Raw genomic sequence first — 14,149 nt, forward strand, 5'->3', positions numbered from 1 at the left:
GCTCATCAAAAATGATATTGAGGTTTCTAATATCATGTTTTCAAACTGAATAGTTTCCGCGAGAGACACTTCCAAAGTGGTAAAATGTGTGTCCCCCCTCTGTAACTTCTAAAATAAGAGAACGATAAAACTAAAAAAAATATATGATGTACATTACCATGCAAACTTCCACCAAAAATTGGTTTGAACGAGATCTACTAAGTACCTAGTTTTTTTTAATACATCATAAATCGTAAACCGTAATTTTATTATGTTGCTGCTACTGGAACCCTTCATGGGCGAGTCCGACTCGCACTTGGCCGCTTTTTGTTGCAGTGGATATCTACTAAGAAAAAGTATACCAAGGTTTTTTAATTCCTTTACAAGTTTTATTTTATTTTATTTTTCCTTTATTCAATTGGGGTCTTTTACAATGTGAGTATAAAAGTAAAATATAAAAACACTTACAAAAAATATATGTATAAACACATTATAAAAAAACCTAACCTAGGGTGCCGCTGGCAGCGGGGCAGGGCCCAAGCTGCCGGTGGTCAGGGCCGCAGAGTGAGGAACCGACGAACTATACGCGCCGTGTCCAAAATTACCGCCTTCTGCATCTAACCCTTGATCCAACCACATAGCGAGAGTCTCTCTAGGTGTTGGTTGAGACTCTTCGCTATGAGACCTTCCGCTGACAGGACTATAGGAACAATGATCGTAGAGTCAACATCCCACATGCCGGTTATCTGGTGAGCTAAGTCTAGGCACTTGCTGGACTTGTCCTTCTCGGCCTTCACGAGGTTCTCATCATGGGGGATGGTGACGTCGACTAGCACGGCCCGGCGCTGCGATCTATCTATCAGCACGATGTCAGGCTTATTGGCTACAATAGTCCTGTCAGTGATGATAGATGGATCCCAATAGAGCGTGGCACGACCATTTTCGAGAACTGGCGCAGGTGAGTACTTGTAGTTCGGCACTTCGCGGTCCACAAGGCCGTATAGGAGGGCAAGCTGCTGGTGAATAATTCTGGCTACGAGATTATGTCTGTGCAAGAACTCGCCGTTAGCAAGATGAGAACAACCGGAGATAATATGCCTAAGTGACTCGCCGGGACGGCGGCATGCCCGACAAATGTCGACCGTACCGTCCTTCAGGATATATCTCCGGTAGTTATTCATCATGATAACATTGATAACTTCGTCCGCAATTGCACAGACAAAACCCTCGGTTTCCCCGAAGAGGTCTCCGAATCGTAGCCAGTTCACCGACGCGGGTAGGTCTACATTGTAGAACCGCCCGTGTAGCTGCTTATCCCTCCATACCGCCTTGCGGTTCTCGGTGCTTAGTACTACAGGTTTGCGCCAGTTCTCGTTCGCCAAGGAGAGCGGCGTGAGACCCCTGTCAGCGGCCACCACATCACGATGCATCCCACACTCGTTGTTGAGGAAATAATTCCTGAGATTGTATACCTCACGGTTGTGGAGATTTTTGGCGTTATTTTCATCACACTCACTCAGTAAATATGGAATTGCAAGCAGGTTTAGCGGGAGTTATAGAAAAAGCGTTCTTCCTAGGGAGTTATGAAGTTTCTAGTGCCATAATCAACAGTTTTTTGTCTTTATACTTAATTTTCGTATCGCAAGTGTGATGAAAAACATTGTGTGTAACTTGGGGCGTAATAATATTGCAAACTCGTGTCTATAAATCGCTCCGGCAAGCCGTCGCGATTTAACTTACTCTCGTTTGCAATATTCAACTTACGCCCCATGTTGCACAATGTACTATTTCTTATTAAGGTTCACCAACAGTGGGAACAACAACTTATGCACTAGCACGCTTGCGTACTATTCAATTATTTATTGCGCCACCAATTACAGGCGAACGCAGCATGCATATTACTTACTCTAAACATTTTAATAATTACTATATACAGGGTGCTACTGACCATGGGGCTTTAAATCCAGGACTCGATTCTACTAGGTAAACTGAGCTACTTTTTTTATGGCACCAACCCCGACTACCCGAAAAAATTTTTACGTCTTCATACATTTTGGCTGATCAGATGTCGACGTTTTCTATGGAAAAGCCAAAATTTTTTCCCTAATTTTAGGGTTGGTCCCATAGTAAAATTAGTTCAGTTTAGCGAGTAAAATCAAGTCCTCGAATTAAAGCCCCACGGTCAGACACATACTATATGATGCCTAATAAGTCTAATAACTAAATAAAAACTAAACAACTTTTCATACACTTTGTATGGTTATATAGCATAATTTCTAAAATCAAATCAAAAAGTACGAAATTCCTAAAGATGCATGTCCTACGGTTAATCAACCTATTTTTAAATTTCTAAAGTACAATTAGTGCACGAAAATACGAACGACCTATTTCCTACGTTCAGTTGACCTTAGCATAAAATTTCTAACGTTTGAAACTTTCTTTTCAAAAAACATTCCTTTACAACTTAACTAGACAGAGCCCCGCGACGCGCGAAGCGCTATTTCTGGTTGGTATTGATTTTCAATATAATTATTGTCATTAGGCTTTTTGAACGTAACTACTTATTTTGAGCACTAAACATATTGCCTTTCAAAGTATTGTCCATAGGTATTTTGCACAAAGGAATATTGATTTTCGAAAATGAGATCGTTCGATTGAAATTGTATTAGGACATGTATCTTTAGGAATTTCGTACATTAGACATTTTGATTTTCGATGTTCTGTCTTTAGGAATTTCGTACTTAGGAAATTTGATTTTAGAAATTATGCTAACTACATAACATAACCCTTCGTAATTTCTATAACGGTAACGGTATGGAAGGAACGAATTTTTTTTGGAAATTTCTACACCTTGGCTGCTTCGATATATCTGATGGCAACTGTACTTACCGTATCTATACAAATTACCGTATCTACATAAATTGTAAGTACAATTAATGTCCGTAATCCTCTGTTTTCCACAGGGTGCTCTAGAAATCGTCAAACTGATGTTCACAATGCAACCTAAAGAGAAGCTAGCCTGCCTGACCTCCTGCGACGTCCAGCGCATGACGCCCCTCCACTGTGCCGCCATGTTTGACCACCCGGACATCGTGGACTACCTGGTGAAGGAGGGCTCGGACATCAACCCCCTGGATAAGGAGAGAAGATCACCCCTTCTTCTGGCTGCCTCTAGAGCTGGATGGAGAACAGTTCATACTCTGGTACGAAGCAGAGATCTTTCAGATCTGCTCGTGATATTTGGTGCGAGAGAGTTCAGAAAAGAAGTTCATACATCACTGTAAGCCTCGCTGCCTTTAGGATGGTCGGCGGAAGGTACATATGCTGGGAAGTTTACCTATGAAGAGAAACTTCCCGAAATCTAACGTCTTTTGTGGGAACATTAAAATATTTAGATGGACAATATTTCAAGGAAGACAATAAAATTTTCACTACTGTAATCTAGATAGAATCATCAAATTTTTGACGGAGTTTATAAGTCGCGTTCTGAGTAGATAAACACGATCAACGATCACGGTAACAAAACGATCTGAGTAGGTAATATTAATAATAATCCCTTGCTTTTAGATTAAAGTGTCTTAAAGGGCCTCTGCGCTGTTGGCTTCGGCCCCACGTACGCCAAAGGTCCGGGACCCCATGGTCCCGAGATATGGAAAAGACATACAAATAATAATAATATTAATACGTAAATTATACTTTCCTACAGCAATTATTGACTAATTGATTTAATTAAATAATGAAAAATGATGAATGATGTAGAAAGAGTGGAACAAGTTAAAGAGTTGGGAAGAGTTGTGTATCTGGGAACTTTGTTCACTACGAACGGTAAGCATGATAAAGATATTGAATGGAGAGTGAATGCTTGAAATCGGGTGAATGGGGCACTAAACGCTTTTATGAGCAGCCAGATGGTGTCGCAAAAAGCACGGTTGGCTGTTCATAGAGGGGTGTTGGTGCCTACTCTTATGTATGGTAGCGAAAGTTGGGTATGGCAGAAGAGGCATCAAAGCCAAGTGGATGCAGTGGAAATGAGAGCGTTGAGCAGTGTATGTGGTGTGAGATTGCAAGATAGAATTAGGAATAGTGTGATAAGGGAAAAGTGTGGACTGAATGTAGATGTAGTGACAAAAATTGAGAAAGGTGTGTTGAGATGGATTGGACTCGTAGAAAAAATGAGTGAAAGAAGGCTAACAAAGAGAGTGTATAAGGGAGAAGTGGAAGTCGGAGTTGGAAGGGGTCGGCGGACTTTCTCTGATCAGATTGGGGAAATCCTGAAGGAAGGCCAGGACAAGAGTACCCTAAACCGGCGAGCGAGCGTGTATGAGGAATGTTATGATAGTGAAGGAAGCGAAAGAGGTATGTCAGGATCGTAGCAAGTGGAAATCCGTGGTCTCTGCCTACCCCTCCGGGAAATAGGCGTGATTATATGTATTTATGTATGTGATTTAATTAACACTCACGTCTCAAAATACCAATTGAATGAAGTTTTCTTAAATATTCCAGATTAATATCTCATGAGAATATAGTTCTTTCTTACCAAGTTTAACTTGTCAGATCCGCCTGGGCGCCGACATCCGGCTGAAGGACATCAACTCCCGTAACGTGCTGCACCTTGTGGTGATGAACGGTGGTAGGCTGGAAGAGTTCGCTGCCAACTGTAAGGTAATAGGCTAATAGCAGAACTGCCACAACTTTTAACCATCGACAGAGATATGCCAGATCCGCGGACATAAGGCTGTACCTCAACTCTCGCAATGTACTGCCCCTGGTTGTGACGTTCGTGGCGACGTCTGAGTTTAATATTTTTTTAAGTGTAGGTTCTATGTCAAGTTTAGTATCATTTTCAATGAAATCAAAGATGTAGACATAGATTTCATCTAAATCGGTTCAGCCTTTATTGATACCCCAATTTTATTACCCATTACCCCATACTATCTTACACCTTCCTTTTCACTTTTAAGCGTTTTTTTTTTATTAAAAACTATCCTATGTTCTTCCCCGGATCTCAAAATATCTCTATACCAATATTTTTATAAATCGGTTCAGCGGTTATTGGATCCCCATACAAATTTCCACCTCCCTTTTCACACACTTAATGGATGATTTTTGGGGATTAAAAGTATGCTATGTTATTTCCTGGGAGTCAAACTATATCTGTAGTCTGTACCGAATTTTAACTAAATTGGTTTAGCGGTTTAAGCGTCAAGAGGAATTAAGAAAAAGTAGTTTTTTCATATTTTATGTGTTTTTACTTCGGAATGGTATCATTATGATAAATCATAAATGAATCCGGCATCCCCGATTTATACGAAAACGATACCGAACTTGGCCTAGTAGCTTAAATGATATAGATATCAAGATCAAGTTGAGAGCCTCCCCCCCCCCCCCAAAATGACATCAAAAATCTCGGTGGCTCCTACTTTAATGCCTATATTATTATCAGGCCTATGACAACATTCTTACATCAGCACCGCTAAAACCGTCACTTGACAATCTCTCCACCAGGACCGCTGCGAGAAAAGCCTAGCCCAGCTCCTCAACGAAAAAGACATGACCGGCTGCTCTCCCCTCCACTACGCGAGCCGCGAGGGCCACATCAGATCCCTAGAGAACCTCATCAGATTAGGAGCCTGCATCAATCTGAAAAACAACAATAATGAGAGCCCTTTGCATTTTGCGGCCAGGTATGACTTGATATCTTAAGCATTCCTTAAAAAAGGAGGAGTTATTAATTTATTTTTTGTGTTTATTGAACCTATTTTTCGAAGAAGGCTTCAGGTACCAATTTGGAAATGTTTGAAAGCTTTTGCCGCGGATCACATCGAGACTGTATCGATATTGTATCGCGGCTTTACCGATGATCACGGCTGTATTGATGCTGTATCGCGATAGTATCGATGTATAATCGGGTTTACGTGTGCGAGAGTGTAACACCAGCGACAGCATCGCGACTGTATCGTGGCTTTTATGCGATTGCATCGCTAATGAATCGCTACAAAAAGTCATCGTGTGCTTGATTCCTTATACTTCGTAATTACTTAGTCGCATTGTCATCATTGTTATCAAGTCAGAATCTGATCATTTGATCCTAGAGAAATCAAAGAAACTCCTCAAATATCTTGGGTTCACCTTTGGTACCTAATCTTGGTATTTTTACAGTACCTCGTGCATTTGCTCTCGAGAATCACTTGGGAAAGTGGAACTACTACTGAGGACCATAAATTGATCGAATTTTAAACTGTTTTGTGAATTATTCAGATACGGGCGTTACCACACAGCCTGCCAGCTGCTTGACTCTGACAAGGGCACATTCATCATCAACGAGAGCGACGGCGAGGGCCTGACGCCGTTGCACATAGCGTCACGCGAGGGCCACACTAGGGTCGTGCAGTTGCTGCTGAACCGAGGGGCACTACTGCATAGGTCTGGGATTCTGAAGTCAGTTAAAATTGTTTGTGCATGGACGAAAGAAAAGAGAATGAAAGAGTTGCTGATGTATTTTTAAGTCTATATAGTGTCCCGCCGCTGGGCAAACAGCTGCCCTGTACACTTTCACTACTCCAGATTAAGTGCAATTTCTGGCTGTTAAAACATGCTTCTATGTTTAGGTATCTGCCATCTCCTCTTAGGTCGGCCACTCCTGCGTTTACGTTATACCTCTAGCCTAGTTATTTACATCACTAGAAAATTAATAGTTTTAACAAATTCCGTTTACGTTACTTTGTCCGTCCGTCTATTCGTCTCTCTGCCAATAGGCTGTATCTCAACGGAGGGCACACCTGACGCCAGGGCGGTGCTGAAGCTTGGCGCGGTGCTGCAGAGGTATGGGAGTGTGATGGGGATTGGATGGAAGACTTGAGAGTGTAAGAGCTCGATAGAAGATTAGATGTAGCAGTTTAAAAGGATTGTTTAACCATAGGGAAACAGTTGGAAGATAAAAGAATGAAAGAGTTTCTGATAGCTAGAAGATTCAATTTAACCATATTTTTGTTAGTTTTGCTTACCCGAAGGCCCCGAAGGGGCCCAATTGGAACCCTAATCCATTAAGCGTATTCTTACTTAAATGGTAGGTACCTTATGATTCTACAAAGGCTGAAAAATAGGGGCTTGCGGGTGAATTCTATCCCAGCCGAGGTATGTATAGTGATTGCAAGTATGTATAGTAGTTGTTTGAATGTGTAAAAGCCTGTATGTACCTACGAGCAACACTGTATTTCGCAGCCTCCTTTTTACGAATCTACGAGTAAAGGCAAATGTTTCCAGGCATGTTTGAGAAAGTTCTGTCCTATTTCTGAATCACCGAATGGGCCCTACGGAAGGCCAACACTCCTTGATTACCTATTACCAGTATGCTGAGTTGGGTCCATTTCGTGGTGCACACTGAATGTTCTGTTTTTTCTGCTTTTGTTGTCTGTACATGTTCGTTCATGCTTTCTTATCGTCACAAATCAAATGTCTTATATATTTATCTTTAAATCACAAAAAGTAAAAGTCAGTGTTCCAGTACCGAGTGGTTTGTCAGAGTTTTGCCAACTGCGCCAGGTTTCACTAAACAACTTTAACAATAGAATCAATCTTAAGACCGATGGCTGTCTAATAACTATAAAACATTGACTGATCTGCCGAAATTTATGAAACTTTTTAGGGTTCCTTAGCCGAAATGTTTTTGTGTTTTCGTCGTTGATTCCAGAGCAAGCATTGCTCATTGGTACCTAAATATATAATGCAAGGTATGAATTAAGGACCGAACTTAACACAGCGTCTCGCACAAATACCTTTAAAAGTTTAAATACAAATTTGCTTAAATACACGGGGCGCCAATGTGTTTTACAAAAGACGTCTTTTGAAGATTACATTTTTGTTTACGACTGCGTGCTATTAAGGGGTCCACTCTTCGAGCAACACGGAAGGGAGGCGGCATTCGCACTATTTCCCCTCTGCCGAGGTACAAGATTAGCGCGTCAATCTAATCTACCGCGGGTAATAAAACTAGTTGCACTTGGATTTTTCACTAGACCGAGTCCAGACGCGCGCGTGAAGACTGCTGCACAAAAATGCCTGTTTGCTCGGTTTTTTGTTATAAAAAGAGGTCGGGGACATCAAATTTACAAAAAGAAAGTGTTACATTTCACATGTAATATTTTTTTTTACATATCTTACGTTAAATTACATTTTCATATCTCATGCTCTGAAAGTGGGTCGTTGTTGTTCTAAAAGGTGCGCAGAAAGTGATACGTTTATGCTCTAGTGCAGAAAAGTGGTGTACTCCTCTACGTCCCCGTCCCACGAACAACTGGGTGGAAACACAATGGAAAAATAGTGTCTTTATTTCCTCGCCTGGAACAATAGGTAATTGTTTAATTTTACTAATCCCACGTTGATCCTTTTTTTATAAAAAAAGGTGTAAGCGAATTCTTAATAACAAATTATTCTTGATTTCTTTCGTTGAATTCTATTTACTCGATTTCATAAGGCGGGAACCAAAAGGAATACACCAAAAATATTTTTTAAACTTTACACTTGCGTAAATGAGCAAAGGCAGAATCTTATACAGCCACAGTTAAACGTTTGTACGATATTAAATTGATTTTTAAAGTTATTTAGCACTATATTCATGAAAATAAAATAAAATACAAGATAAAAATTACTTATATTATTAATCAAATTGTTATTTAATATTTAAAATACTTTCATTATGTTATTACGTGGTGCAGCGCACCAAGCTCGCGATGCGGTCCGGTAGTCTGTTGCGGCTTTTAGAACGAAAAAGTATAAAATTAAAAAGTAAGAGGCAATCCCGTTGATTTTCATACTATAATGAACAAATCATTTTAAAATTACTTCAGTTTGTTAAAAAAATGTGTTTTCGTGAATATTGCAATCTAAATGATTTTCGCTAGGGCTAGGGGTTATTAATCTTCACACATGTAAAGTATCCGATTGCAAGTAAGTCCTAAGGAAAATAAATCATGGCCGTAGTCTATTTGGTACTTCCATTACCTACTGATTTTGCCAAAATTGCCTTGTTTTGTTGGGTTTCCTCGCATTCGATATGAAAAGTAGAGTGTTTAACTCGGGTGAAACGCACCATTTCTGTCTCGGACTATTGGCGCTCTCACTGCGTTCGAGCGCCAAACTACCTCGACAGAAATGGGTGCCTTTCAACCCTTGGTTAACAATCTACTATTAAATCCAATTATTTAATTTTAGTCTCAAGTTAACTTAATTGTTGGATTTATCGATTTTGCTCGCTCAGTACAAATTGCGGATCGGTCGAGCGACAAATCCGACTTCTCATCTCTCAGAATACAATGACATACTTCAACGAAAATGTGTTAGTGTGCGTGTTGTGACACTAGTCACTCGTCGGTACACAAAAATAGATCGAGGTTTGCAAGATTTGTCTTTGACGTGCGTCATTTTCTATGTATTTGTGTCGTCATTATAGATTGGATTTTGTATGTAAGTGTGTGAGAAGTGCGTCTGTGTGCACCTTTCCCCCCGCGAAAAATGGCAGAAAGATTTGTACGGTGAGATATCGCTTGGGCCCCTCCCTTCCGACGTGTCGGAAGCCGGTGTTGCTCGAAGGGTCCTCTGATTAACAGTCCGCCGGACGGTATCGGCCTGTCAGTTGTTCGGAACTGTGAAAATTTTGTTCTAACTGACCGTCCGGCGGACTGTTAATCAGTGGGCCCCTTTACAGCTGCAATGTTGCAGCATTGAGACACGGCCGATATCATTTACAATTTTAAATTGATAAAATAATCTCTACAGCAACCAGTAAGGCCGATGTCGAGGACTAATTTGAGGTTTTATATGTTATTTATACTTTTTATACATTTTGTGTATGTTTTTATGGTATTTTGTTTTAAACAAAAGTTTTTAGATCAGTTGTCATTAAATGCTATGGTGAAAGCCCAGCTTTTTCGTTGCTCCCGATTTTTAGTAGCTATCGAAGTGTAAATTGATTGTCCTGGATTCCGGGACAGCCGCGTTCCCACTAGGTATGTCGTAACGACAGATATTTACTTAGTCGTCAGTAGGTAAATATACAAGCCACAACAGGACGATCACCGTTCTGTATGTGACATCTCCATCTAAATGCCACAACGCACGACTGTCCTGTTGTTCCGACATAGTGGGAACCTTCCGACGTGTCGGAAGCCGGTGTTGCTCGAAGGTGGGAACGCATAACGGATAATTATATATTTTTTCTACTCCCGTACTTTTATTTGTCATTTAAAGGGCAGTGCACACACCTTTAAACCCCTACCTTATAGTTGTCAAGACAAGTCTTTAGTCTATTCCCCAAAAAAGAATTTGTGCATACACGCAGTATCTTTTTGACGCTTTTACAATACTTCGTGTAATGACCACTTAAAAAATATTGAATGAAATACAGTGTTGCCAACCTTATTTTAATTGTCATCTCTGACAAATAAGTGAACCATAGACATTTTTTTTTACATTTTATCACACTATCATACGTTTAGAACGTGCACAGCGAGCGGTTTTAAAAGTGATGACCAAAAAACCTTATTTGTTCCCAACGGTTCAACTTTACTATGACTGTAAAGTGCTAACTGTACGAGGCTTATTTATACGACAGGTGATAAGTAGGAAGCACAAAACATTGTCATTTAACCCTGAACTTACACGTAATAGGAGACGTTCGAACCATGTCTGTGCAGGCCGCGTAGCCAAGATGCCGATCGCTTACGCTCCGTAGCGATCGAAACGCAGCTGTCACTGTCGCACGTATATGGAAGAGTGATAGAGAGACATAATGCTTTTCGTTGTCGAAGCGATAGCGATTGTAACCTTGGCTAGGCCGGCTGTACATAATTATCGAATGAAGCACTCCGGTCGTCATTTCCACTACCTGAGCCCTAAATAATATAGAATCGAATTAATACTTACTACCAGGCCCCAATTTCACATTGGTGAAACAGGGGCCAGGCTGATCACTCTAACTTACAAGGAATTGGAGTATCTTGTAAAATGAAATGAAATGTCATTTTTGCCATCTTGTGTCAAACAAATATGTGCTTCTATATCCCCGCCTTTTTATACATACACACACAAACACACACACACACACACACACACACACACACACACACACACATACACACACACACATTAGCATGCAATTCCAAACACCTTTTAGATTATTTTTTCTTCGACTTCTCTATCTTGGATGTTTTGTTATTTTGATACCTCATTAATGTAATTTTACTACATTGCAACTTATTTTTAAGAGTAAATCTTACTCCTCGTCTTCCGGGGTGAGGGCCTGGAGATCTGTAATACAGGTTTACGCCTAGTTCAGACTCCAGTCTCTCACAAAGGATATAAATCTAAGTTGTCCTTTACTCTTACTTTGTTAAATGTATCCTTTGTGAGGTGAAAATAAATATATTTTCACCACACCAGCTCGGAAAGGCTAACTTTGCACTTCAAAAACTAATAGCAAAGTTGCATTTTATTCACATGTGAGGCAAAGTAATCAAATGCAAATTTTGAGTTGTTTTCTTATGTTTGCTGGTAGAATTGACTTTTAAATGATGACTTTGGATGATAAATATTTAATAACATTAATTTTTTTTTGATATTTTACATTTAATATTTGCTTAGGGTTGGTATTGTGAAAAATTTTGTGTTTTACTCGGGGGCAAATTTTGTTTAACCCTCGTGCTTTAAAACCCTTGTATCGCTCAAGATTCCATTTTTCGAACCACTCGCTACGCTCGTGGTTCAATTTTGGAATCTTTCGCTTGCTCGGGTATCAATATTAGCACGAGCGATTAAACAACAACTTTGCCCCCTTGTAAAACAAATAACTATTTATTATTTATCTAACACGTTCACTGCGTAACAGGTCATTTTGACCCTGTACTGGACTTTCGCCTGGTGCGGCGACCGAAATACGTAACATCCCCTTGGTGCGAAGGCGATAATGTTGTGATATTTTAATTGTTTTATATAGTCAAGTATACATTTATGTTTGTCATTTAACATTCTAACTCACAGGATATAAGTAAATTAATTAACAGGTCACGTAAGACATGTGCGCACCAGATTAATACTTTTGCTATTCAGTGCGGAACAGGGCCTATTATGACCTGTTGTGTACTACGGCCTTGTGTAGCACTGTAGGTAAGGGCAATGCGCATTAGTGTTGTTACCCTGTTATCTATATACATGTTTGTTGATTATGATTATAGTGGCAAAATGACTGCATATTATTCAGCCTTAAAAAGAGGATTAAAATTGTAGAGAAAATGCGGCCTCTTCACTACTAAATCACCGACACTTTTACCCCTACCCGCCCTACTGTGCGTTACAAGTCAATTTTGACCTGTTAATTAATTCGTCTATAAAAGCTCAACCAAAGGTCATCAACTTCGGCGAAGGTAATATAAGGTAGATTAGTTATTAAACTAAACATTTTCATGATTAAATTTAATAAGTATATATTTAGTAAATATATTTTAGGTAAAATATAAACCCCTTCATACAGGCTGTAATTGACTTGTACCGCACAGCGAAAAAGTTCAATACTTACTGGACTCTCATGGGTTGTAACGCACTGGGAGCGAGTTCACAAAATGCAGCTTCGCATTGAACGTGTTAATATTAAATAAAAACGGGCCGTATTTACTCGTGGTGCGCGCGCTACATTTAATTTCGCAATTTGAAAACTTAGGGAAAAGTAGATACAGATGTAGTGCATAATTGTTTTCCTTCGTATTTTCTCGGAAACGTTCGTATTTCCCATGCTACTCACGCTACCTCAGTACTTTTTGTACCGAGGCTGACTGAAAAAGCAAGACACGTTCGTACGGTTCAGTGAAAAAACCGAAGGAAAATAATTATGCACTACGAGTACATCTGTACCTGTAGCAGGTTTATTAGAAACATTAAAAACTTATTGAATCTATTGACATCTGCTAAATGATTCATGCATGTAGCTAATAATTTATCAATGACATTAAAAGTAACCCGTTTTCCGCTACTACAACACACTACACGCTACTTCAGTAATGCTTCAGTAACCTGAATAAACCTGATCAATATCATATTATTAGTGGTAATGTTATAACCGTCAAAACAGGGACCACAACGGCAGGAACCCTCTCCACCTAGCGGCCATGAGCGGCTACACGCAGACCATCGAGCTGCTGCGCTCTGTGCACTCGCATTTGCTGGACCAAGTGGATAAAGATGGAGTAAGCACTACGTACACTCTAGCTAGAGAGATCCCACACTAGCGTCTTTTGAGCATCGGTGTCTAGCCAGCGCTATGGAAAATGGTCTCGCTGTGCAGTTGCGCCAACGTGGCGATCAGTTGACTAAACGCCGACGCTCAGGAGACGCTAGATAGTGTGGAGTGTCTATTAACTTCAAAACAGAAACCCGATTGACTTAGCGGCCATGAGCTGCTGAGTACATTCGCATTTGGATAAAGACGGGATAAGATAAAACGTTAAGGGATTCTCTGGACATCAAATTATCATTCGTTTACGTAGTTATAGTAAACAAATTCAATTTTTAATAAAATACCTAGAACTCATCACTGAGAAAAAAAATCGTTTAATACAATATTGCTTTAAATATGAGCCTATTGAACCAAGCAGTAAAATTTACTGTTTGTACGTTATGTACGAACGAACGTACATTAGTTGATATTGTAATAGCAGTTAATCTTAATGAAATCACTTTATTGTGAAAACAAAGAAAGAAATAAACAAACATAATAAAACTTACAAAACTATAGATAAAAAATTTGCCCCAGATCGCCGTCAACGGGCAAGGTGCCCAGAAGGCTGGCCGTATTTCCCCGCTGTATAGCGATGCTAATACGCTGGGCGAAATAGTGGCCAGCCCTCTGGTCACCAGAAGCCTCTATTAAGCGCGCCGACAAGTCTTTGTACAGTCGACGCGCACCTGGCCCCCACGGCCCCAAAGTTTCGACACCAAACGCCGCAAATATGTAGCTGCTTCCCAGAGCGGCATATTTGCGACGCTTGAGGCTTTCGGCTGAGGAAGCCGCAGCGCCAGCAGAATCTTTGGAGCTTGGAACATGGGACGGTGCCAGGGTATCAACCCAAGTAGCGTCCCAAACTAGCGGCCGACCCATGCTCCAAGGCACCAGTGTCATTCCGTC

At 40.3% G+C, this 14,149-nt stretch overlaps 1 protein-coding gene across 1 annotated transcript in view; it reads left to right on the top strand.

Annotated features, from left to right (window-relative positions):
• Positions 1–14,149, top strand: part of LOC134678975 (transient receptor potential cation channel subfamily A member 1) — a 55,471-nt gene that overhangs the window by 16,851 nt on the left and 24,471 nt on the right. Inside the window, exons 7-11 of the mRNA XM_063537735.1 lie at positions 2,943–3,182; positions 4,534–4,641; positions 5,485–5,663; positions 6,238–6,402; positions 13,097–13,211. Of these exons, the coding sequence (XP_063393805.1) occupies positions 2,943–3,182; positions 4,534–4,641; positions 5,485–5,663; positions 6,238–6,402; positions 13,097–13,211 (807 nt within the window). The remainder of the gene's footprint in view (positions 1–2,942; positions 3,183–4,533; positions 4,642–5,484; positions 5,664–6,237; positions 6,403–13,096; positions 13,212–14,149) is intronic.

Source organism: Cydia fagiglandana, chromosome Z, assembly GCF_963556715.1.
Source record: "Cydia fagiglandana chromosome Z, ilCydFagi1.1, whole genome shotgun sequence".
NCBI lineage: Eukaryota > Metazoa > Arthropoda > Insecta > Lepidoptera > Tortricidae > Cydia > Cydia fagiglandana.